The following is a 27,248-nucleotide window of genomic DNA, read 5'->3' as shown; positions in this document are numbered from 1 at the left end:
CTTTCCCCACCTTTTTTCTCTCCCCAACGTTCTAAAAAGAGCCTGTGCTCACCATATCTCCCTTCCACAATTTCCATTCACTTTCACACCCCTGCAGTCTGTGTTTTATTCTGACTACTTCACTGAAAATAGTTATTTTGAATGTCACACATAAACGTGTTGCAAAATCTTTGTATTCTCCCCTACCTATTCCGTGGGCCACCATTCACATTCCACTTTTATTTTTGTGGCATTTCATATTTCTTCCTATCTTAAAATTTCCTCCTCCATTCTTTCTAGGATATTATTCTCTCTCGTTTGGATACCTTAGCTATTTTATATCTGAGTGGGTCCTTCTCAGTTTGCATCATAGAATTTTGTTCCTGTGCCTACTCCTTAAATATGATCATCCCTGACTCCTGGTGTGCACATTCTGACAGAGTATATTGTACCCATCTCTTTCCAACCTCATATCCGTTTCATATAAGTAGCTTGAAACCAGCCTTTTGGGGAGTAATTACACAAAAGAAGCATATGGCTACAAATTAAGGTTTTGCTTTGTTTTCCTCCTGGAAAATCGATTACCATACACTAACTAGTATGTCGCTGTTGATAATGCGGCCTCTGTAATTCATGCAATTTTTACCTTCGTAATAGTTCTAACATCCTCTCTCTAGTTGTAACCTTTCTCCTGATCTTTAAACTTAGTTCTCTAAAGTCTTATTGATTTTTTTCCATATCTGTATTCTTGACAGCATCTTACTCTATTCAAAACTGAAATTTTCTCCCCATCACATCTATGATTTCCCATGTTTTGTCTACAGTGCTTAACACAATTATGTTCCACTAATCTTACAGGCCATCTAATTAACACTTGAGTTTTTTCCCACTCCATTATTTTATTTTAGTTTTCTATATTCAATTAGTCACCAAGTCCTATGGGGCCTATCTCTGAAATACCTATGTAGGCTGTTCTCTCCTCTTTATTGCACAACTGATTTAATTCAATACTTTCATATTTTACATCTAGAGTATTTTCAATTTTCTGATATTTTCATTTACCTGATTCTAGTCTCTTCCTTAACTATAACATGCTGCCAGTTATTTTTCTAAAGTACAAATTTGATTATATATTTTATTACTCAACATTATTTGCTGGCTCACTGCTGCCTATATTATGTATCCCTAACTCTTTAGCATACTATTCCTGGCCTTCTCAATCTGACCCAGCCACCTTTCTAGTTCTATCTTTTGCCATGTGTCTCTGGCCCCAGTATCCTATTCCCCAGCCAAACTGGAAAGGAGTGCTCACTAAACATTCAATTTCACACTTCCATGATTTTTTCTACCTATTTCCTTTACTTGCTCTTCCCTCCTCCCTATTTAATCTGTGGAAATCATGTTTTCTTTTTTTGAAATATAACTCAAGTGGCATCTAATACATCTTGTATAATGTATTAGAATGAATTGTTAAAAATTATTTGGGTATATGCATATCTCCTCCATTAGAGAGCAAATTTCTAAATCTTACTGCTTTTCATATGGCCCTGGAGAACCTAACAGCATGCCTTGCAAATATGTGTTCAATCTATAGTTGCTTGGTGCTTAAATAAATCAGTACCTTGGATGAGATGAGTCTTTGCTGGTGGAAGGTCTCGTTTTGCTGCCTTGTTTCCGCGTCCTTTCCCATCATTTTGCTGCTCCTGTGCTTCTCTGGGTTCACCTGGATTTGTTCGCATTTCAGCAACTTGTCTTCCATCCAATATTTCCCTCCCCTTATAATTGCCTCCTTTTCTATCTGATGATCTGTCTGTTCTTGCTTCTGTACAGGGAAGTTTTGGCACCATGACAGGTCGTACTTCCAGTTGTGCCTTGGATTGGACAGTGGGTGACTTTATAGCAGGTGGTGGCACAGGAGGAGGTGGAAGATCTAAAAAGAAATGTTTAAAATACTGTAAAAGTCTGCCATTTATAAAATAAGCAAATATTAGAAATATCATTGGAATCATATTCATCTGGGACTAGAACAATTGAAGGCAACCAAGGAATAAGAAGACCAACAATTTTAATGTACTTTTAATCTAGCACAGAAATATTGATTCACAGAGCTGAGGCTTATAGATTATCTAGTTTTAGGTAGCTAATATAGGCATAAATGCTGTAATATCCCCAACCTCCCAACCACTACAGATCTTCCTAATTGATTTCAGCATAATGTTGCTGATTCCAAATACATACCCTTACTTCTTCAGACAACCACTTCAAATTGATTGAAGTTGGCACTTGAGTTGAGGCGTATTTGCTATCTCTAATCTAGCCTAAATCCTTTCTTATTTTGAACAGGGAAACTCAACAACATGGGCGTTAAATTATTTTCCAACCTCCAAGGTACATGTGACCAGAACCAGGACTAATGCCCTCAGATTCTTAATTTCTGGCTCAGTGTTCTTTGTACTGTTTCATTCTATCACATATTTATAATCCACCATTCATTGATAGGAATCTCTTAACTTTGTATATGCAACCATAGGTTTTAAATCAAATAATCACTGGAATAAATATAGAATAATTTTAACTATCTATCTATCTATCATCTATCTATAGTTATAGCTATATGTTAATATGTTATATATAATAGAACATTATATATAATTCAATTTCTTATAAATACAATTAAAAGATACTTAAGTATAAAATTTGAAATTTAGAAAATTTATTTAAGTGGTATTATTTTTTTTAAATAACTCTTATGTATATTCTAGGGAGGAGAAATATGTATCCTTATGATAGTTGGTAAGTTAGTAGAAGAATATGAAGAGATTATAGTTTTAGGTTTTTTTGGCTGTAATATAGATGATGGATTTTGAATCGGTAGACTATTAGGTTGTTCGTAATAGTTCATAAAAATAATAACAGGGGATAGACTATATTAGTGGCTATTCAGATGGCTGTTCAGATGTCTTTGACAGAGATTAAGGAAGAAAAGTCAATATTATTTAATAATCAGCCAAATACAGTAGGAAAGGGAAAGGAAAGAACCTATAAGACTTTTAGGGTTTTTGTCATAGTTGCCTAGGTGGATGAGAGAACAATCACTGAAGATAAATAATGCAGGGATGAGGAGGCGATGTTTTATGAAGAAACACTGTAAGTCCAATTTCATTTTATTTTATTACTAGTGACCTGGTGTACAGATTTGTGTACATTGAAAGGAAATTATTAGAAGGTGGCCAGAGGGGTGAGACTGGGCGAGATGGGCCAGACACACCCTGGAGCCAACCTCCCGCAGTCCCTCGCAGAGTGAGCGGGCCTCGGGCAGGTGGGGTCCCTTGGCCTGGCCTGTGGGGGTTGGGCAGAAACTGGCTCTCCCACATTCCCCCAGGGGTCCTGAGTATGAGAGGGCACTCTGCAAAGTTGCTGTCATACAGGGTGTGGAACACAAATGCAAGTGTGCAGTAACCAGATTCAGGGCTGACAGTGCCCCAGCAACAACATAGCCCACGGCTGAAGGTGAAATCACGTGGCCCCACAAGGAATCGGGCTCCCTCCTCTCTGGTTTCAGGGTGCCTCACCTGAGAACTGCTGCTGCCAAGTCATTGCAGCTTGGCAGCTGCTGCATTGAGCATCTGCCCCCTGGTGGTCAGTGTGATCATAGCAACTGGTCGGATGGTTGGACACAGTATATTAGCGTCGATGCTCAACCACTGAGCCATGCCAGCCGGAATGTATGTTCAATTTTAGTAAAGTGAGTAGGAGAAACCATTGAAGTATATAGATAGAGATGTCCAGTAAAATCTAAATTTCAAGAAAGGCCAAAACCAGAGATACAGAGATTTGGGAATTATCAGCATAGTTATGTTCTTTCTTAATTCATGACTTTAGAAACGGTATTTTTTTAATAAGCATAACCAATGGACGCAGACACCAGGGGGGGTGAAGGCATGAACGTGAGTGGGGTCGGGGGCAATGGGGGGTAAGGACACATATGTAATACCTTAATCAATAAAGAAAGAAAATAAAAGAAATGGTAATGTTTTTACATTTAGATATTTAATGTCTATGTGATAGAATAAATCAACTAAAACATTTATAACACGTCTATTAAATGTTTAGTATTATAAAATTAACTATAAAATTTTAAACAAAAAATACATATTTACATGGTAAAAAATTTAAGTCTGTAAGATCTTAAAAGTATGACCCCTCAAACCTCCCAACCTCCATTTCAAACACTCAATATGATTATGCAGAAATGATGTTTCACTAGTTTTTATATAGATCATTCCAGAAATTATTTATTCACATAAAACGGGGCTGCCAAGTCAAATAACATCAGGGAGCACCTTTCACTTCTGAAACTATGGGATTATATACAACACAGTGGATGTCTGCCCACTGATCAAAAGTACCAAAATCAAATACAAAACCTTTCTTTCTTATTAACATCAATAGAATTGTACCTCTTTTAGCTAATTGTGTAGTTGTATACATTTCCCTATATGTACATACAGCTGTATTTCTTCTTTTTAAAGTTCATATAATGTTCTATTTAATGAATATATCATTATTTATTTAGTCAATCCCTACAGATAAATATTTAGGTTGTTTCCGGATATTTTAGTATTACTGACAATGATCTACTGCCTATCATTTACATATACCAGCATGAGAAGCTATTGAATATTAAAATTTTGTGTTGAAAATTCTTAATAACAATTTAAGGGTCCAAGGAAGCATCAATTTTAACCTAGTGTTTCTCATTCTTATATTATTGAAAAATAAATTAATCCTTATTTTGTCCCGTAGGTAGGTTTAAATTTTTTTTAATAAATTTTATTGATTTTTTACAGAGAGGAAGGGAGAGAGATAGAGAGTTAGAAACATCGATGAGAGAGAAACATCGATCAGCTGCCTCCTGCACATCTCCTACTGGGGATGTGCCCACAACCCAGGTACATGCCCTTGACCAGAATCAACCCCGGGACCCTCCAGTCCGCAGGCCGACGCTCCATCCACCGAGCCAAACCGGTTTTGGCAAAATTTTTTTGAAATTAATTTTCTTTTGATATTATGTGCTGAAGCTAAGACATTCAAAATCATTGTAATGGTCTTTGAAAACAAAACAAACTTGAAGTACCATCTTATTACCAGTTGTTTTACTCAGGAATCCATTATTAAAACTTTTATTTACATTTTTGTTATTGTCAGTTTTCATGGCTCACCATGTTCTTTTTTCATATAGAATAGCCTCAAAGTTTCATCTAAAACGTGGCCAAAGTACAGCCAACAGCACTAATTTTCCCCAGATTCTAGAAATTCAAATGATTTTAGTTTTACAACATATATTGCCATTGTCACTAGTGCATGACTTTCCTCCTCTACTACTTAAAAAATAAATTTAAAAAATAATATTTAAAAAGATGTAATATCATGAAAGCACCTACCACATCTGCTACTTGTTTATTAAAAATAACTAAAAAGAGAGTGTTCAAAGAAAGATGATACCACATGGCTTAAAGCCAAGAAACCCAACATCACAGAGTCCTGAAGTTCAGACTGAAACTGTAACTTGAAATGGGGAGAGGGGAAAAGTCTAATTCTGAGCACATCCGGAAGCACAGGGAAGAGTGCCTACAGTCTCATTTCTAAACTGTCTGCTTTCTATACACTTACACTGGATTGCAAGCAGATTATCAGGAAACTGATGACCGCCAGTGTCTTCAAGTCAAAAAATGTCTGGGCTTAATAGATATCAAAACTGATGGTAATATATGACTCTCAAGACAAATTCTATTACAAGATGCTTTATATAGGTGCTATCTATAAAAAAGGTAAAAAGAGAGAGAGAGAGAGAGAGAGAGAATCAGAGAACACAATGGTTAATTTAAAAGTTCTAACTTCCTGTATATAATTGCTACTGTATCTAATTGATAATTATAGGGATATGCTGGGAGTTTTTATTTCTTATATAAGCAGATTACCAAATAAAGTATTTTTAGGTGTTATAAAATAATTAGAATCAAATAAGAGATTATCATAGTATAAATAATTCTGTATTTGATGTAGTGATAAATAGTACTTTTATCCAATTCATACCACTAATAGCTCAAATTGGATTTAACAAATGGATCATGAACCTGTTATATTTATGGCTAGGCTCTTTATATAAAGAAGTAAAAACTATTCTTTACACAAGACTCTCCAAATACCAGTATAATGCATGCAAAGTAGTATGTAGGAGCATGTGCATGCAGACAATTCTACTGCATTAACTTGCTAAGGAGACCAGCACTCTATTTACTTAACTGCCTAAAGTCCCAAGACCTTGTAATTAATGATAAATCAAGTCAAAATAATGTCATTCCAAAGAGGGTGGTGAATTTATAATTTATGAAAAGTAGGGCTAGAGAAATAATGTAGATTTGGTTTTTAAATCAAGTATGCAAATGCATTGGAAAGGGTTGAAAAGAGGGGGTGGGAAGAATCTATTAGAAAGTCCTAGAAATGCACTTATGCTTGGTTTTAACTTGATAGGATGCTGACTGATAAATATTCATATATTTTCATCCTTCCCTTCATCTGGATGAAACTGGTAAGTGGAAAATTTGAAATAAATAGTTAGATTATGCCTGTCACTGTGACTATAGCGTAGAGCATGTGGCTTTGCACTGGGTTCTTCCGAGGTGCTATGAGCAAGATATGGTCACAGTGTCACCAATCAGGGGCTAGAGCATTGTTATGGGCTAAACTGTGTCTCCTCAAAATTCCTATGTTGAAGTCCTAACCTCCGTACCTCAGAATGAAACTATTTGGATTTAAGGTCTTGAAAGAGGTAATGAAAGTAAAACAAGATCGTTAGGTGGGCACTATTCCACTCTGGCTGGTTTCCTTATAAGAAGATATTAGGACACATACACACATTGAGGAAAGAAAAAGTAAAGACACAGGGAGAAGATGGTCATCTACAAGCCAAAAAGAGAGACCTCAGAAACAAACCCTGCCAACACCTTGATCTTGGACTTTTAGCCTCCAGAGCTGTGAGGAAATAAATTTCTGTTGTTTACCATCTAGTTTATGGTACTTTGTTATGGCAGTCACAGAAAACTAAGGCTAAAATTTCAACAGAGCTTACTGACAAAAATCATTACAAATTACTCTTCATCATTGCAGACATAGCCACACTTTATCCTTCTTTATGTAGTTTACAAAAAATCTGCAAAAAATTTATAATTTAAACAAAATTTTCTAAGTAAAGATGTTACAGTCTCAAGACTGATATATCATTTCCTGAAAAGAGTTCACATAAAAAGTCTATTGACAATAATCAAACTCATCCATCATAGTTAATGTATATTTAATTATTAAAAAGCAAAAATTATAAAAACATACCCTCCATGTTTTGCTAATAGATTTAATTCAGATTTTAACAATTGGTAGCTCTTTCAATTATAACCTCCTCCCCTTTCTCTCTTTTAAAAAAATATATTTTTGTTCATTTCATAGAGGAAGGGAGAGGGAGAGACAAACATCAATGATGAGAGAGAATCATTGATCGGCTTCCTCCTGCACACCCTCCACTGGGGACCGGAGCTCACAACTGGGGCATGTGCCCTGACTAGGAATCGAACTGTGACCTCCTAGGTCCTAGGTCAACACCCAAACACTGAGCCACACTAGCTAGCCCCCCCCCTTTTTTTTATAATTGTACAAACTGTGTCTGTCTTTGAATTTCTTCATGAAATAGTCTGAGTATTTTTTCATAAAATGCATTATAGTAATTTGATAAAATAATTTCCAAGAAAATTACTTTTGTTTCAATGTCCATTATTTCAATAACCACTGTTATCAGGACTATGTGCATTTCTTCTATTTGGTACATTAAGAAGAATATGCATTTACATAATTTTAGTCAATCAATATGCATTATGTGGTATATATAAAATAACACATAGTTTTGTTATTTTTGTCTTTATTAAATTAGAAAGCATCCAGAATTAAATTTAAGACTTGTTAGGACAATAAACATAACTAAAAAATATTTGATTATCAAAATGCTGAAAGGAAGTGAAAGGTAAAATTTAAAAAGTAGCTTTAGTCATATCCCCATTTTGTCTGTTTTTGTGACTTTGAAAAAATAAATATCAACTTCTACATTATAATATATACTATGATAATTTTACATAATCACTTTAAGAAATAAACAATTAGAAATCCAAAAATATTTCAAATTAACTTTTGGCTTTACAAATATTTCAATTATTTCATTGTTATTTATTTCTAAAATAGACTTGAAAAAACTTGGGTGCTTCATTGTTCAGTTTAATAGTTATTATTCTGGGATTAGTAAGAATTTAAATTTAATTATTAAATATGCTGAAATAAGTACTACAGAATGTGGGACAATACATATAGATCACAATTTTCAAGCACAGTGCACCTTATAGCTATAAATTTATGCTATGCCCTTTAAGCTGGCATTACATTATTTAAAGTATTTTTAAAAACCATCACTCAATGCCAGAAGCCTCTCAAAGAAGTATAAATAAGAGGCAGAAAGAGCTACACACAGCTCTAGGCCAGATTTCCCCCCTTATGAATTCAACTTGGATGTGTTTACATCAAGGTTTGATGCTTGACCCAATTTTCAGTTAGGGGCATCTCTCTTCTAGATAATAAAACTAATACAACAGCTATAAAACTTGGAAAATGCCATTAAAGGGGTCCCATAAATGTAAAAGTGCTGATAGAGTTTGGCGATTTATACCTAGTGCTGTCCCTTCACAGAGGCAAACATGCACAAAGCCACTGTAATAACCCTTCAAAAATCAGATAATATTCTGGCAGCACAGCTTTACTGACAAAAGAGTCCTGGGCAGCAGCCAGGAGGCCCAGTTGTGCCAGGTCCTGCCAGTATTTAATGCAGCCTAATATCAGATAGATGCCAGTGAGAGAAAATACCGAGTAAAATAGAGATAATAGCATGGACAGCCACTCATTGCAAAATTACTTGTGCTCATCATGCTGTGAGCTTTGTATTAAATTTTTCTGTCAAGTAGCAGGAATCACAGGGAGAAGTGCCTCAGAAAACCCTGCTTGTAACCTTGGATAAATATCTATAATATTAGGCTTTCATATGATAATGGCAAATGATGCCCTTTTGAAAAATTGCTGACTGGTAATGAAAGTCCTAATCAGATTGCGGTGGGAGAGGACCGGGAGGTACGGAATGCTGCCTGTGACACCCTTCTTCCCCCGCCCCTTCAGCAAATTTAGCAAACTTGACAAGATGGGTGAGTCTGTGAGAATTTATCTTACATGAATTTCCAACAAAGCCCTTGGGGTTGTTTTAGAAAACGAGAAGGTGGCAGTTTAATACACGCTGCGCCACCTGAGGCACTTTCATTAAAGACTTTTTTTAGACAACATCCCAATGTTTGCATTATTCTCCTGAGCTCCCTTGTGAATACAAGCTTAACTCTTCAGTGAGAGTCGGTACTGTATGTAAAGGCATGAAGAAAGATGATTCGCTTTGCCTCTTGGTGTACAACCTAACTGTTGGTAACACTAGAGTTAGAATGAATATTCATATGAGTTAATTGTCTTCTATTTGAATGCAAAATTCCACATGGGGGGAAAAATGAGAACACTTTGAAAGGTTTATCAATGAATCTGATGAAATTTTACACTATACCATTAGTTCTACTACATCGATGTCTACTTGTTCGATAGCTTTAAAAAATATTAAAAGTATCCGTTGTTTATCAACTTCTTAGAAAACTGCAAGGACCAGAGAGGCCTGACAAGATACAGAAGTCGGTCATTCCTATAACTATTATAAGGCTTACTGAGAATGAATGCTTAATGTAATTTCTAATGTTAGTAGATGTGTTTTCTAGTCATGAAGAGCCGGATAAATGTGCAAGATTCATAGATGTTTTCATCATTTCAATGGACTTACCATCTGTGTAGGCTTCTCTGCGCAGATGTCCTGGCTGGTGTTTTGGTTTCTTGGCTGGCCTGGCCTTCTGCATCACAGCGGTGCTCATGTTGCTGTCCGTAGAAACAGGACTTGTGGGCCGAGGGCACTGGGATGCATGGAAGTGTCGGCGGCCTGAGAAAAATACATCAGAGCCAAGCTCATCAACAAATTGTAATAATAATAATAATCATGAAAACTAGAAAGATCCCTAACTTTTAAAAAGCTTTAGTAAGCAATTTTGGCAAATAATAAGATTTCTGACACTCTGCTTGCACTGTCCACTGGGAAAAACACTTTAAGGGCATTTTCAGGCTGCCCCCCCCCCCAAAGTACTTTTATCCTATTAATTTTTTTTATTAAAGAAAAAACATTCCAATTATTTTTTGCAACAAACTGCACTAAAATTATTGCTAAATATATACTAATTAAAATTTTCATAAAACACTCAATGTTGCTTTCTCAAGGAATAGCCAGAGTCCTTAAGAAATTCATGTACTCAGAATGAACAACACTAATTAAATCTTCTATTTTAATTAAATATGTTTGTTATTTTTTGAAGGTAGATTCCCAATATCTTAATATATTCTCCAGTATCTTCTCTTAAAGGGGCCTGGTATAAAGCTAACTCAAATATTTGGACCTACCCAAAATACTCACACCTCTTTTTTATTACAAGATAGAAACTTGTAGGTTCTGGATACTTCAAATGACCCCACCTCAGACTTTTATTTTTCTCAGTAGTGGCAGAGGTGGGTTTTGATTATAAGTATACCTCAGAGATACTGCAAGTTTCATTCCAGGCCACCAGAATTAAGCAAGCATCACAATAAAAGGAGTTGTAATCTTTTTGCTGGTGGCGGGCCTTGCCTTCAGTTTGTAAAACACACATCAGTGAAGAGCAGCAATACATGGAACCACAGTAAAATGAGGTATGTCTTTATTTGGTTTTGGAGAGACAATATTCACAATCAGATCAGGTGCAGGTGAGTGCTCTCATAGTCTCTGGCTGTCTTACAGAGATGTTGCATTACAGTGGCACCACACACACATTTAATCCATCATGGCAATGGACATCTATTGGCCCTTACTTGACCCTCGCTCTTTTGGTTTCTAGAAATTTCAAAGACACAAATCCAGAACTTTTTGTTGTACCACAAGAAACTTCCAGCAGACCTAACCATGTTTTTTGACTATAAATAGAGGAGAACCCACATATAGTGAAATCAACATATTTAAAGGTGTTAAATGAAGCATATAAATAAGACATGAATGCGGCCAAGTGAGAAGCAATGTGATAGGATCATTCATTCACATTAACTTAAGTCATATGATATGCAGCACCCTTTCCTGAAAAGAACATTTTAATAGGCAGATACCTGTGCATGTTTAGTTCATTATAATTATGAGCCAAACTAAAATCAGGAGTGCTACTAAATTACGATATTATATCAAACTCTCTTTAGCTATGATGGAGACTATTACAATTAAAGTTACATATCCATGAAAAGAGAGAATTAGGGCTGAGAGTAACCCATTATTTATTCTATTATGTAAGGCCATCTTCTGCTATAGATTCTAAGGCATAAGGTCTTTTCAACTTGAATATGATGAATTTTTAACGTATTTCTATGTTTCATTGATTTAATGAACTGAAACACACCCTTAATGCAATCTGAAAGCAGTAGTTTGAGGTGTTTAATTTTATTTTTTATAGAAGATTAAGAATAAGGAGAAACAAATGTTACATATAATATTAGAATGTTATATCTGTATTAGAAAAGATAGGTAGGTTTGAATCTTATTACATTGAGCAGTTATTGGGATGGGGGGAGGAATTTTGGTTGCATATAGACCTGGCTGAAATAAATATACATTCTACTAGAATAGGCTGAAAGATATTAGACATGTTTTTTGCAACATATTTTTGATAAATAATATATAGAAATAACTTTGTGATGTGAGTTAAATTTTCTTTGAATATATTCTACACTGATAAAAATTAATGACCAATTCAATATATGAAGAGAACATGAAAAATTCCCAATGCAAAGTAAACAAAAAAAATAGCAATTCTTGATTTGTTGTGATAGTCTTTCTCTTTCTTGTTGACCACATTATTTTACTCTTTTTTTAATTATTATTTTACTCTTGACTACCAGAAATACACACACAATATGTATATGAGTGTGTATATGTATTTATCCCATTCTATTAAAAAATCATGTGATAAATGTATCATTTAAATTATTTTAGTAACTATTTACTTTTTAAACAGGGTCAGGAGTAGGAGATAAACAAAAATGGGTTAAAACATCAGAATGGTTATTAAAAACAGGCTACTGGCAATAAAAAGAAAATTATATATAGAAAAATATATATGACTAGAGGTCCGGTGCACGTAATTCAGGGGGAGAGGCCCTCAGTCCGGCCTGCACCTTCTTGTAATCTGGGACCCCTCGGGGAATGTCTGAATGCCCTGTGGTAATCGGACATCCCTCTCACATTCCGGGACCGCTGGCTCCTAACCGGTGGCCTTCCTGCCTACCTGATCACCCCTAACCACTCTGCCTGCCTTCATCATCACCCCTAACCACTCGCCTACCTGCCTGCCTGATCGCCCCTAACCGCACTGCCTGCCTGCCTGATCACCCCTAACTGCTCGCCTGCCTGCCTGCCTGCCTGATCGCCCCTAACCACTTCTGCTTCAGCCCCGCCATCACAACTTCATCCAGAAGGATGTCCAGAATTACTTCCGGAAGGTCATTCAGCTGTCCAGTCTAATTAGCATATTATGCTTTTATTATTATAGATTGCATGGTTAAACTTGAAAATTATTAGATTAACAATATTTATGTATGGAGCATATTTATGCTTGGAAATGTATGTCTATTACAAACATCTTTATATCTGTCCAATTAAATTAATATTCTAATTGAGAATGAAGAGAATGGGGGTGAAAGAGAAATAGCCCCATCTCCAATGGTCCCTCCTGGATATTAATCTAGTTCTCTTAGGGGATTTCAAGTTAAATGGGATAAGAATTTTTTGATGACTTTTGACACCTTAATAAAACCCCTATAATACAAACCTCATTTAATTATCTATATGCCTAAATAAATAAAATATGTATTTGTTATGACTATCTTAAAAATAATAATTTCCAAGGTAGCTTCATTCACATTATACATGATTTATTTAATGGGAAAAACAATATTTAAAAATCCTTGTCAAGAAAAAGAATCAAGCTATGTCATATTCTTGGACCTTCACTTCCTTAGGCAGAAAAAAAAGAGAAGCGTAGTGAGAGGGCATTTCCACAGGACATTCCAGGAGATGCCCAGCCACTGATATGTACACATCGGTTGGTGAGAAGTGGTGGTTGGTGAGAAGTGGTGGCTTACCCGCGGCGTCCTGCATTTGACGTCGTGCCACTTTCAGACCAGCATACTCTGCCGCTGCCGCCACCGCCTGGGCGAAGTCAGCGTCGGTGAAAAGAGAGCCGTCAGAAGAGCTGACGCTGGAGCGCCCGCTGGAAATGTTGTCCTCCTCGGAGGCTGAGCCCCAGCCGTTGATCATGGACCCGGTGACGGAGCTCTCCAGGTCGCCAACACTGGAGGCCGGGGTCTGCTCCAGCCCCCGCAACAAAAGCCTTCTGGTCTGCATCTTGGCCACTTCCATGTCGCCTTCGTCCTCTTCCTCTTCGGGCGCATCCGTATCCATGTCTGAGACCAGGGGCCCTGAAATGTAGCCGTAGGTGTGCGGTGGGGAAATCGGCCGAGGCGGTGGCGGGGGGCTCACAGGCTGCCGTCTGCGGGAAGACACACAGGTATGGCTCAGCTCCCCAAAGGATATATTAACCAAGAAACTCACAAGTATACCCATTTAATCTTCGCTTCTGTGGATCTAATTTGTTCAGAAAAAAACAACTGGAAATCAGAGCATGTCTAAGTTTTGAGTTGTAAGATATTTACCTCAAAACCAGTCATTTTTGACCAAGCTGGACTATTTTTAGTTTTTTTCTTTTTTTTTTAAATCCTCATCTGAGGATATGTTTTTATTGATTTTAAAGAGAGAGGAAGGGAGATGGAGAGAGAGAGGGAGAAACATCGATTGGTTGCCTACACACTCTGCAGACCAGGGATCAAACCCACAACGTGGGTATATGCCCTGACCTGGAATCGAACCCGCAACCTTTCAGCGTACAGGGCAATGCTCCAACCAAATGAGCCATCCTAGCCAGGGCCAAGCTGGATGACGTTTTGATTAAAGTTTAATATAAATACACTCAGCCATCTATCAGTCTCCTCAGGCTTTAGCATATGGTTAGGGTCAATTAAAAAAGGGGAAGTAATACTTATTTTGACATTGATGTCTGTGTGTTTTTCCGAAAGCATCCTGGATAATTATTGGTAGCTTATTATTACCAAAGACAACGGGCATCAGTCCTGAAGCAGACTATTCCATAAACATATAAACATGTTCCTTTGCTTTCTTTCATTGCCACCCCTATCATTTTAGGTAGAACAATTCATTTTGACCATAGACAGTAGAATTTTTTAGGATTAAAAATTTATACATTCAGCATATGACATAATTTCCTTTAGATTTTATTCTATTTTTTAAAAAGGCTATGAGCTTGGCCAGTGGGCTCAGTGGTTGAGCGTCGACCTATAAACCAGAAGGTCACAGTTCGACTCCCAGTCAGGGCACATGCCTAGGTTGAGGGCTCTGCCCCCAATGGGGGGCGTGCAGGAGGCAGTCGATCTATGCTTCTCTCTCAGCTGATCAATTATTCTCTCTCATCATTGATGTTTCTCTCTTCCTCCCCCTTCCTCTCTGAAATCAATAAAAATATATTTTTAAAAGAATAAACAAGAAACATGTATTAAAAAAATAGAAAGTATACAAACTACAAAATAAGATCTAATCAAAACCTAACAAAGGGACCTACTAGAGAGAGAAAAAGGGAAGTCCAATACAGAAGTTTTTAAAATGGGATGGCAATTGTTCAAAGAAAAACGTTTTGAGCTTTTTATCCCAATGAAGTGAGATACTTTGACAAATGTGTTTTATTAACACCAATGTAAAAGCACTAACAAAAAAGGATTATTAAAATACTATAATTAACTTATTTATTGAGCACCTACTTTGTAACTAAGTATATTTTACAATGTTAACTCATTTAATTTTCACGACAACTTGCCAAACTATTTCTTTTATTATAATTTTATAGATGAGGATATTAAAATTCAGAGGAATTAAGGACCTTGACAAAGTTTCCACAATTAGTATGTATCAAATTTTAAATTTAATCCCACATTTCATTTCCAGGTCATGAATATCTTCTAAGAATGATATTACATATATATGGAACTATACACATATATTTACATATATATATATATATATGTAATTATATATACACTTTTTATATATAGACTTAGAGTTATTAAATATAATGTGTTGTTTTTATTTGTTGGTGGTTTCTAAAGTATCTGTGTGTGGCACTAGAAGAAAATTAAATGAGCTAAAGTTGAAGTTATTTAAAAGATTAAAATGAATAATAGTTTCAATATGGAGTGTGTTATACACATAGGAGGAAAACCTTTGTTTAATTTAAATTGCAATAAAATGCCATCCTTAAATGTTAATTTACAGTTCTTTGTCAGCATGCACAGCCAAATACCACAAGAAACCTCTTTTATAAAAGACATATAAGACTTTTAGCACAAAAGGGACTATTTTGACCATCAATAAAACAATGTAGAAGAGCCAACTTCACTATGAAACAATGCCAGCATTGTTGTATTTGGGTAATTCACATTCTGTAGAGTAAAAACAGCTTCATGTTAAACAAGGACTGGCTTTTAACTATTACCACCCTGTGCAAATCACCTGTAAATAAGGCAAGCCCAGGGAATGTGTGATAAACATGTACAGTTTGAAATATGTAATATATTCTATTTGAAAACAAAAAGCCATTTCAGGATGCTGCACTCAAGTGGGACTTGCCACAAATGACCCTCCACCCTCTAGATCGCCCCTGCCCCCAGAGGTTTCGATGTCTCTGAAATAATGTACACGTATAGACTGTGGATCACAACACTCTAGGCTCCTGCAAAAATAATGCCTTCATAAACATGTGTAAGAAAAGAAGGAGACAATGACATTGATTTCTGAAAGCAGGTGTTTATATAGTTTACCACATACAATTTACCAGGTATAGGACAAAAGGGGAAATGCATACCTTTGAGGCTTTTTTCTGAAACTGTTGTTGCTTCAATACTTTGTATAATAAACCATTACCTGGTTTGTAAATAGATATGATATTTAATTTGCTGTTGCCTTCGTATATTTTTTCCTTGCAACTGTATCCTATTCCATTTGCCCATATTACTAAAATATCTCTCTCTCCCTCTCCCTTCCTCTCTAAAATCAAAGCAGCACAATTTACAATAGCTAAGATTTGGAAACAGCTTAAGTGCCCATCAGCAGATGAGTGGATTAGAAAACTATGGTACATCTACACAATGGAATACTATGCTGCTGTAAAAAAGAAAGAACTCTTACCCTTTACAACAGCATAGATGAACCTGGAGAGCATTATGCTAAGTGAAATAAGCCAGTCAGAGAAAGATAAGTATCACATGAGCTCACTCATTGGTGGAATATAATGAACGACATAAGCTGACGAATAAAAATAGATCCAGAGAAACAGAAGCATCAAACAGACTGTCGTCAAACCTCAGAGGGAAGGCAGGGGAAGCTGGGTAAGAGATCAACCAAAGGACTTGTATGCATGCATATAAGCATAACCAATGAACACAGACAGTGGGGTGTGAGGGCCTGTGATGGGGGGCGGGAGCAAGCGGGGGAGAGGTCAATGGGGGGAAATTTTCAACAATAAAGAATTTAAAAGAGAGACAGAGAGAGAGAGAGATTTTAGTTCTAGACTCCTGAATCTGGATGGACCCTTTGGCTTCTCTGACCAATGAATGTGGCAGAGGTGAGACAATGTTAGAAATTCAGCAAAATAGTTATGTTCCTTGCCTGGATGGGCTTACAGCCAGTGGAGGAGACAAACAATTAATTAAATATGCAATCATAATGCAGTATTCATGAATCTCCATGACAGAGGTTGTTTAGGGTATTGTGGGAACACATAGAATTGGTTCCATCTCAGAGTTGGGACATCAGAGAAATACTCTGTGGAGAGTATCTGCCACTTAATCTTAGGTCTAAAGGATACACAAGTGTTAGCTCCAAAAAAGAGAGGGGATAATGTGTTCCAGGAAGATGGCACAGCATGAGGAAAGACCTCAAGGTGGATGAGAATACTGGCCATTCCAGGAAGTGCTAGAAACAGAGTGAAGGCAACCAACGGGAACAGTGAGGGGAGTGGCAACGGATAAGGATGAGAAGGCACATAGGTCAGATCACAAAGGGCTGTGATTGCCATGTTAAGGAATCTTGCTTTTACTCTTAGGAAAATGGAGAGCTACTGAGAGATTTAAGCAATGGAGAGACTTGATCAGTGTTGCATTTTAGAAAATACCTCTGCACAGTCTGCAGCAGGAAGACTCGTTCGAGGAAGGGAAGGGGCAGGGCTAGGCAACAAGCCACTTACAGATCATTACAGATACAAGCAAGAGACAATGGTTGTCAGAAGCAGGAAAGTGCCTCCATCGCCGGAGATACATGTATCGCTCTGATTGACATTTAAGTACTAAAAATGTGTCATAATGAGAACTTGGGATAAGGGTCTGGTGCTCTAGGGTGAAATCTGTAGAGAATTAGCATGTGCTTTTAATGAGAGCATCAGCAGAGGAGTGGCAGGTGATGGGAAACAGAAGTCATCTACTGAGGGGCAGGTATCCAGGGAGGTCACGCCTTTGAGAAGAGACCCTACTGGCTGCGGGAATTACAGCGCTGTACTAGTATATAGCATTGGAGAGGTAGCCCAACTAAGCTGTCCAACATTAAGAAACGTTAAATAAGTTACAGTGCACATTTGTTTAAACTGCATATCTAAATAAAAAGTTATTACATGGAATAATATGCTGTTCAGTGAAAAAAGAAGCTTATAAAATAATGGCATATCACAAAATCAAACCAATGAGTATGTAGAAAAATGAAAAACAAAAACACTCTTTACTGAGATCTTAACAGCGATTATTTCTGACTACATAGATCATTAGAATTTTTATATTTTTAGTTTTTATAACTTTATTTTCCAAAATTTCTATAGTAACCATGTAGATTAGCTTCATCATAAAAGAATGGTAATAGTATTTTTAATAGGGTTTCATCTACTTCTTATTAGTGTCCATGTTATTTCTAGCAACAAACCTGGAAATAAATTCCTTAATACCTTCCTAGACTAAAAATCATACTTTTTTTTTAAAGGCTGAATTTAGTCAAACAGAATTTTAAGTGAATTTCCCAATTACACATGTCCATGTGGAGTTCATACGAGTATTCATCCCCCTGAAACAACAGGGGTAGGTCAACTCCAAATTCTCCTGTAGTATCAGATCCCATTAATCAAATAGTTACTGAAGAAAGCTTTGTGGAACTTAACGACAGGAATAAAACATTAGATCTTCTGTCAAAGAGCTTTTAACTTAAACAGGGAAACAGAGATACAAATAGCAAATGCTAATGCAACCTGGAATCTGATTAGTGTGATAGCAGAGCTGTGAACAGACCATTGTAAGAATAAAGTAAAGGACTGGTTCATTCTGCCAGGCAATCAGAAAAAGGTTTCACAGAGAGGTACATTTAAAAAGGGCTTAGAAAGATGAGAAGTGCTTGCCAGGCAATCAAAGAAACAGCTTGTGCAAGACACATGCTCATAGTGAGGACACTAAGCAAAGTTGACCATTTGGTAATGGCCACGTGAGGCAAAAGTGGCCTGTCCCTCCTGCTAGCTCCAGAGCAGCCCTCTGTGGGCCGGGGAGTGGCATTGCTCACCTGGATGTTGGTGAGTTTAAGACAAATTAAAGGAATTTCAAACAGGCTAGTTAGAAAAGTGTATATGTGCAGGAATTGGAAGGGTGGAGGGAAGTAAAGGGGGGAGGATTGTGAAAAGCTTTGAATACTGGGCTGAACAATAAGACTTAGCTCTGAATGGGGAGTAATGTTACTAGATCTGTGTACAAAGGAAGACGTGGAGCATGGACAATAAAAGGGGAGAGAGAAGAAAACCGGTTAGTTCAAAGATATGACAGTGTTTCAAAGGATATATATGTAGACTGCGGGCCTGGCCTAGCCTCTGTAAAAATGTTAACAAAGGAACAAAATTAAGATATATTTTGGAGTAGAACTGAAGGGACTGGCCACTAATTTAATTTGAGGAATGGTAAGAAGACAGCAGAAAAAAGTAAACAGTGGGATAATTAAGCTGATTTAAAAATGAAGTGTGTGTGTGTGTGTGTGTGTGTGTGTGTGTGTGTGTGTGAAAGAGAGAGAGAGAGAGAGAGAGAGAGAGAGAGAGAGAGAGAGAGAGAGAGAGAGAGAAATTTTGCGATTTTGGCTATTCCTCTGGCTATTTTATTGTGTTGGCCAGATAAATAAGGATTGATAATTCTAAATAAGATAGTCATAAAAAAGAAAAAACACATTTAAAATATTAAATGCAAGGAAAAATATTTGGTTTTAGACAAGTGTAGTTGGATATGCCCAAGTGAAAACATCACAGTGTTCACTAATATTGTGATAGGTTTACACAGTGAGGGATTACTACTAGAATTAGTGGAGCAATCACAGGGTAAGGTATAGAAATGTCGAATCACTATACTGTACACGTGAAACTAATATAACTAGCCTGGCTGGCCTGGCTCAGTGGTTGAGCATCGACCTATGAACCAGTAGGTCACAGTTCAGATCCTAGTCAGGGCATATGTCTGGATTACAGGCTCAATCCCCTGTAGGGGGTGTGCAGGAGGTAGCATATCAATGATTATCTCTCATCACCTAGGTTTCTATCTCTCTCTCCCTCTCTGAACTCAATAGAATATATTAAAAAAGGAAACTAATATAACCAATAGAATATTATGTAGCAACTAAATTAAATAATTAAAAAACAAAACAAGGAAGAAAGAAAATATCACAGTGGTGCTCAATAAGAAGAGCTGGGCTGGCTAAATACATTTGAAAGCCATCAGAATATAAGTAATAATTGAAACTAGTGATGGAGTGATAACATAAGAGTAAGGGCAGTAGAGTACTTATATTTGTTGGATAGTTACCCTGCTTCTGATACTTCATATACATAAAATTGCCATCACTGAAGAAAGCTTAAGTTTGATAGCGTTTGAGAAGCCTTTGACAAAGGCTTCAGTGGTTCTCAACCTGTGGGTCGCGACCCCTTTGGCGGTCGAAGGGCCCTTCCACAGGGGTCGCCTAAGACCGTTATGAAGTAGCAACGAAAATAATTTTATGGTTGGGTCACAACATGAGGAACTGCATTTAAAGGGCCAGAAGGTTGAGAACCACTGCTTTAGGGTGGTCATTAGGAGGTTATTTTCAGTAGACTGATGGCAGCAGAATGCAATGGGCTGAGTAGGAATAGGATTGGGAAGACAGAACTGATTACACGATCCTAAAGTATAGAAGGGAAGAAGAGCATGATAACTGGAAGTGGTTAACAATGAAGAGAAAGATGGATTGGATAAAGAGGAAGAGGCTGAGAAGTCAAGATAGATGAAGGGAAACCAATTTTGTAGTGTTTTGAACGAGGTGGACAGAATGACATAAGGGACTGAAAGGAAGAAGCTTGCTAAGAAGATATTGGGTATCAATTGTAACACAAGGGAACGGTAAGGAAAGGTAATTGAAGAGAAGGAAAGAAGAATACTATGGTATTTCAGAGCTAAAAGCATCTATTAGCCTCTCATTTGTTTTGAATAAGAGAAGCAGAGATGGTTTGTGACCTTTATAAGGAAAAGAGATGTCTTATTCTCAATTTTCTTGAAGTTCCATGGGTTAATAATATTAAATTTAATTGACAATCCAGATTCCCCTTTTGTCACATAGCAAAGGGTTTAGCTACTTCTTCTATTTTAGCAAATATATGATTTGAATTTGGTAATAACCTCTTACTAATAGAATAGTTCATAAACATTGCAAGTTCTGTTTCAATTGACAAAATTCAAGCAGCATAAGCCAGAACTTGTTATTCATTCAAGAACATTGAAGGGAGATCTTTTGAGGGAAATAATATACTCAGTTTTAAATGACATTAGGAAGCAATATATGTATAATATACTGTGTCAAGGGCAATAAAATAATACAACAAAATCATCAACACTAGGAGAGCTCAGATGATGCAGTAACAACTTCTATGTGGTAGAAATGACAAGTGAAGTATTTGTATTTAATGGAAATGTATTGGTTTGCAACGTTGAACATATTGGTTTAAAAAAGTCTAACACATACATGCACAAATTACTTAGTAACCAGGACAAAAAAATGACTCCAACTTAATGTCAACACAAAATGAATATACCAAACTCATTCTTCTGCAACATTAGGAAACAAATCATCCTGTAGACTTAATTTAAAAAGACAGGAGAAAATCTATTTCCCACAGACCAAATGCATAAGGAAAACTAAGATACAAAAACAGCCACCGTCTATAAAATATTACAAGATTAGTAAGCCATAAATTTACTACATATTCTCCATGTGTTTATAAATGCAATTATCATAAGTGGGTTAGTATTGATGCACATTATTTTATGGTTGCAAGTTCACTGGGATCAATTAATTTAATGTTCTGGTCAACAATATTACTTGATATGTTAATTACCAGGCCTTCCTGAGTGATGATACTGGAAAAAAGGCTCACGTGACATGAAAATAACTTCACGTAATAGCATTCTATAAATGCTTCTTACGAGTGGAAATTGCATGATATGAGCAAAGAAGGCTAGTGAGCACCCACCTCCTGTCGGGCTGGTGCTGCATGTGGCCAGTCTCCTCAGGGCAGTCCTGTAGCATGGGCTGGAGCTCCTCCTGTGGAGATGGGGTCAGGGTGGCCGTGGACTGGTGGCTGTAAGACACAGCGGCCGGAGAAGATGCTGCTCCTCGGATGGGGGGAGTGGGGCCTCGTTCATCTTCCTCCTCTTCTAGTTCATTTTGTTGTAAATACATCCTCGCTGGTGGCACTGGACATGGCATCTCTTGGTCATAGCTAAAACAGATTATAAGGATACTTAGAATTACTTCAGGTTATTCAAATAAACTAACGGAGTATCAGCCTTGAACTGTTTCTTCAATCTGAATGTTCTAGGCCACATTAAGGAGGTATTGTTAAAAAAAATGGTGAACCATCACATAGGTTTGTGAATTGCTATACATACATTATATATTACATATTATATATTATATATGTAACATATAATAACTTTTCTTTGAGAGATTACAATTTACATTGGCCTATTATAGGCACTGAGAAGTCATGTAATAAAAGAAAAATCTATTTAATGTAGCTGAATTTAGGACTTCTAAAATGTGTCTGATATATTCTCTCCATCCTATTCAACATGATATCTAAAGGACAACTCAAGGATGGTCTTGCATGTGACCCCAGAATGATATGCTACACTCTGAAAAAAATACTCTTGAAAATTCTTTGAAAGGGAAATATATTAGAGATCAACTTATTTAATCCAAAACAACTAATTTTTCCACTAAAATTATAATTGCTCACTCCTTCTGTAGTTGAGCACAAAATGAAGTCGTCGGATTGTATTTAGGATAATGAAAGAAAAACACAGTAAATAAAATATTAACCAATAAAATACCCACTACGCTTCGCAGAGAGAATGTAGAAGCTCTAGAATGGATCTGAACAGCATTCATGCCTTCCGCTTGTCCCCCGCCCAGTGCATATGGTTGTTGATTAGAATGGCAGTGATTGCCTGCATTAAACGAACTGTGCTCTTGTTACTCTTTTCTCTAGTTCATTTTTCACCACCTGCCTTTTCCCCTGAACTCAGGAAAGTTGAGGTTCATGTAACATGATTTTTTTGTATCTTCTTTTACTTTACTAATCCCACTATGATGTTTCCTGTGTCAACAAATAACACTAGAAATCTTGCAGTCTTTTTAAATTATTTATCTCTCTTGTATCTCAAAGTATCCCCATTCATCTCTAGTCTATCTCTAAAAATTCTTCAGAAGCTATACCTCTTTTTAAATCTGCTGTATGTGCTACTGCAATAACTTTTTAATCCGTCTCTCGGCCTCCAGTCAATCTTTCTTCATCCTCACATTGCTTCCCAAATTACTTTATTATAAGACACATCACTCCCTGGTCATTCATTTGCCCTGAAGTAATAAATGACTCTCATTGTCTAGAGAATAAAATATAAGTGCATACAAGACATTCAAGTATTTGCATATCTGGCTTACATTTGCCTTCCCAGCTTCCTTTCACTCCCTACAATGTGTTTCCTGTTAGTTCTCCAGGAGTCCACATTGCTGTGTGGTCCTCATGTCCACAATACCCTTCTCTTGATTGAGAACCTTCTCATTTGTCAAGGACAAGAACAGGAGCCAGGAGCCCTGGAAACCTTCATTCTTCCCAGTTAGCCTCAGTTGGAGCACAGAGGTGTCTGTGTCTACTTTTGTTTTATTACTGTATCCACTTATTTCATTTCAGTTCTTTTTTTTTTGAGGACTAAAATACAAATGAATGTCATTATCATGGTCTAGAAAATGAATATTTAAAAGTACAGTCAAACATCATTATTTGCTGATGCCATATTTGCAAATTTGCCTACTCACTAAAATTTATCTGTAACCCAAAGGCAATACTGTGCCTCGTTCACAATCAGTTACCAGACATGTGCCAGGAGGTAAAAAAGAGGAGTCACCTGATGAGCACATCACTAGCAGAGTGCAAAAAGGTGGCGCTCTGCCTCCTCGTTTCTGTGATCATACTGTAAGTAGGTGTCATTTTCATAGTGCCACATTGTGCTCTCTGTATTTGCTTTACATTGGTGACCACCCTGTTTAAAATGGCCCCAAGTGTAGTACTTAAGTACTGGCTAGTGTTCCTAAGGATAAAAAGACTGGGATGTGTCTTAATGAAAAAATATTTTAGATGACCATTTTTTAGGAATGACTTATAGTGCTGTTGGCTATAAGTTCAATGTTAATGAATCAAAAATATATACTATATATGATGTCTTTAAACAAAAACACACACATAACAATAAGTTGTTTAGGTTTGGATCATTTAACAAAAATGTGAGCAGAGGCTTGCAGGAACCTAACTCTGCATTGGCCCTGGGAACAATGGGTTAGTATTCTATAATTAAGTGATTGGAAAATAACACTACAGAGACTTTATTTCCAGAAGAGTTGGAACTATAAAACTGTATGTGTGTGTGTGCAATGAAAGAACAATGCACTTCTACGATAGTCACTAAAAAGAATGCGTTTTCAGGTAGATTCTGTAGGGTTTCTTTGGGTTGTGGTTAATTCCCTACATCCAGTGAGATCTCCTCTACTAATCAGATTAGTGAAGCAGCTGCTTTGTTTTGCTGGGAGGTACCATGTCCAGTTTGACAGAATCTGAAGTGTGGATGAAGTACACAAATTTTCTAACTGCTGCCATATGTAATATTCACACTTGTTAAATCCTTGTGAGAGATAATTCAGTCAAGTTTAAATTTCCATAGTTTTCAGCATAATGTGATATAATAACAGAGAGTTTTCAGGATGCTGTGGGTAAGACACAAATCCACATAATTACTTTATGAAAATTCAGAAATGTACAATAAAAGTTCTGATATTTGAAAACCTGAACTCGTATACATATATCCTATCTACTAAAGAGGGAGTATGCTAATTGACCCTCATGCTGTCGCAAAGATGACGGCGCCCACAGCCAATAAGAAGGGAATATGCTAATTGCCTGCGCCACCCTCAAAGATGGCGGCACCCACAGCCAAGAAGGAGGGAATATGCTAATTGACTGCCATGCCCTCAAAGATGGCAGTGCCCACAGCCAATAAGGAGGGAATATGCTAATTGACTGCCCTGCGCTCAAAGATGGCAGTGCCCAGTCCCCTCAGCCCCCCAGCTGCCCAGGGCCAGCCCGAGGCACAGGCAAGCCTTGGCTGTTGGCTGCCCAGCCGCCCAGAGCTGCCCAAGGCTCAGGTAACCGGGCCAGCCGAGGCTTGTGCTGCCAGCAGTGGCAGCACAGAGGTGTGATGGGGTCGTCGCCTTCCCCTGATCACCAGGTCGCCTCTCACCACTGAGGGCTCCCGGACTGTGATAGGGGGCAGGCCGGGCTGAGGCCCCCCACCCCCCCTCCAGAGCATGAATTTCATGCACCAGGCCTCTACTATTATAATAATAGATATGTGATATCATTATATATTCATGCTTATATACATAAATTGTATGTATATAAAATATATAAGTAAATTGTGTGTGTGTGTGTGTGTGTATGTGTATATATATATATATGTTTGTGTTTGTGTTTATATTTATGATTCATAATTCTTAGCTCCAAAAGAAGTTTCCAAAGCACAAGTTCCCTTTTTTTGGCAGCACTAAAGAGGGTTTATAAGTCCTGCTGACCTATCATGATACTGTTTTATTCAGAGACAAGTGTTTTTGGACTTTAGGAATCAGTCTCGCCTTGGTGATCTAGTTTAACAATTACTTAATATGGGCTTAAGAAGTCACATATTCCACTTACATCCGTTCTGAAATTCCTCTTACCTTTCATCCACAGAAATACTGAACTCTTCGCTGTTGCTATGAGGAGGAGGATGCGCCGGGGGAGGAGGAAGCAGATCTGCCCAGTTCATGCCGCCTTGTTTTGGTACTTTGGGTGTCCGTGCCCCTTTCTTGTGCCCTTGACTCCCTTGAAAACAAATGAAATTCAGTCTTTTATTTCTGGCCTCTAAAATGTTTCCATTGTCTATGGGTTAATTATTTTCTGTAAATATCATCTTATTATAATTCATATATATATAGAGAAAAACACACGTTTCTTCATTAATTTTGAACAGAACTGTACAACAGAAGATGTACAATTTAACTGCAAAACAAATAGCAAAAAAGCAATAAAACCATAAATGAATTTTATAAGTCATATCATTAATAGCAATCTTCTTACAGCAATTAATTGCACTATGGATTATCATCTAAAACAAATGAGCTGTAGACATACTTTCTGAAAGTCCTTTTTAATATTTAATTACTGGAACTTTAAATACAATATGATACAGATACAATCTATTAATGTTCCACTGTTGCACTAAATCACTGTATATATATAATTTGTACTTGCTCATTGAAATGTTTTAGGCACAATAGAATTACTAGTTTTTGCCAGAAAAGCAGGTGCAGATGAAAATAATTGCTGGAAGAAGTAATATAACTAACAACAAAAGAAACATAAAATTATTTTTAAAAAGGGAGAGAAGTATATTTAGCCATTGTTTCTATAAATTTATGGCTTGGAGTAAAATGATATTTCTTGCACATTCTTAGAAATTGGAAATAGCCCAATTATTCATGTGCCCAGATGTTCATATTTTAGATTTGGCATATTCTTTAAACATAGGTAGTTGAACATTTTAGAGTATTCATTTTAAAATAACTTGGGTCAAAAGTTATTTTGAGATAATATGATCTTTATCCTCTCCCTCCAATATGATGCATTTTAGATTCTTATATAAATTATAGACAATGATTCTATAATTATTTTTCACACATGATCCCGCAAATTCTGTGAATTGTGTTGATCTTAATTTTTAAAACCCCTTTGAAACAGCTCAAGTTACATGGGGTCTGAAGCAGGTCATATGAGCCTCATTTATTTATTTATTTTGTCACCTGGGAATTTTCAGTCATATCTCAGTGTTTGTTAAGCCAGCCATTCTTGCACTGGTATGTTACTGCACCAAGTATGGGCCCAGAGACAGGCTATCACTAATCCTATATAATAAAAGAGAAAAATGGTAATTGGCGTACTACCGATACCCTTTTCATTGGCTAATCAGCGAGATATGCAAATTAACTGCCAACTCAGATGGCAGTTAACTGCCAAAAAAGATGGCGGCTAATTTGCATATTGCAGGCAGGATGGTACAGCGCCATCCGAGAGCGGGGTGGGGGTGTGAGTGCCAGCAGTCGCCCAAGACCCTATCCCGCCGGCAGACCCAGACACGGGCCTGCGGGGCGACTGCAGCGTCCGCCCGCACTCATGCCACCAACCCAAGAGAGCAGGTTGGGGGCGTGAGTGCTGGCAGTCGTCTGG

The 27,248-nt window shown here is 37.1% G+C and overlaps 1 protein-coding gene across 1 annotated transcript in view; it reads right to left on the bottom strand.

Moving 5' to 3' along the window:
- ROBO1 (roundabout guidance receptor 1) overlaps positions 1–27,248 on the bottom strand; it is a 1,289,171-nt gene that overhangs the window by 7,203 nt on the left and 1,254,720 nt on the right. Inside the window, exons 25-29 of the mRNA XM_006773945.2 lie at positions 25,703–25,847; positions 21,906–22,154; positions 13,360–13,766; positions 9,938–10,090; positions 1,601–1,909 (exon numbers count right to left, since the gene is read on the bottom strand). Coding sequence (XP_006774008.1) covers positions 1,601–1,909; positions 9,938–10,090; positions 13,360–13,766; positions 21,906–22,154; positions 25,703–25,847 — 1,263 coding nt within the window. The remainder of the gene's footprint in view (positions 1–1,600; positions 1,910–9,937; positions 10,091–13,359; positions 13,767–21,905; positions 22,155–25,702; positions 25,848–27,248) is intronic.

Source organism: Myotis davidii, unplaced genomic scaffold (assembly GCF_000327345.1).
Source record: "Myotis davidii unplaced genomic scaffold, ASM32734v1 scaffold24, whole genome shotgun sequence".
Taxonomy (NCBI): Eukaryota; Metazoa; Chordata; class Mammalia; order Chiroptera; family Vespertilionidae; genus Myotis; species Myotis davidii.
Note: the sequence above shows the minus strand (reverse complement) of the source record. Positions and strands in the feature narration are given on the sequence as shown.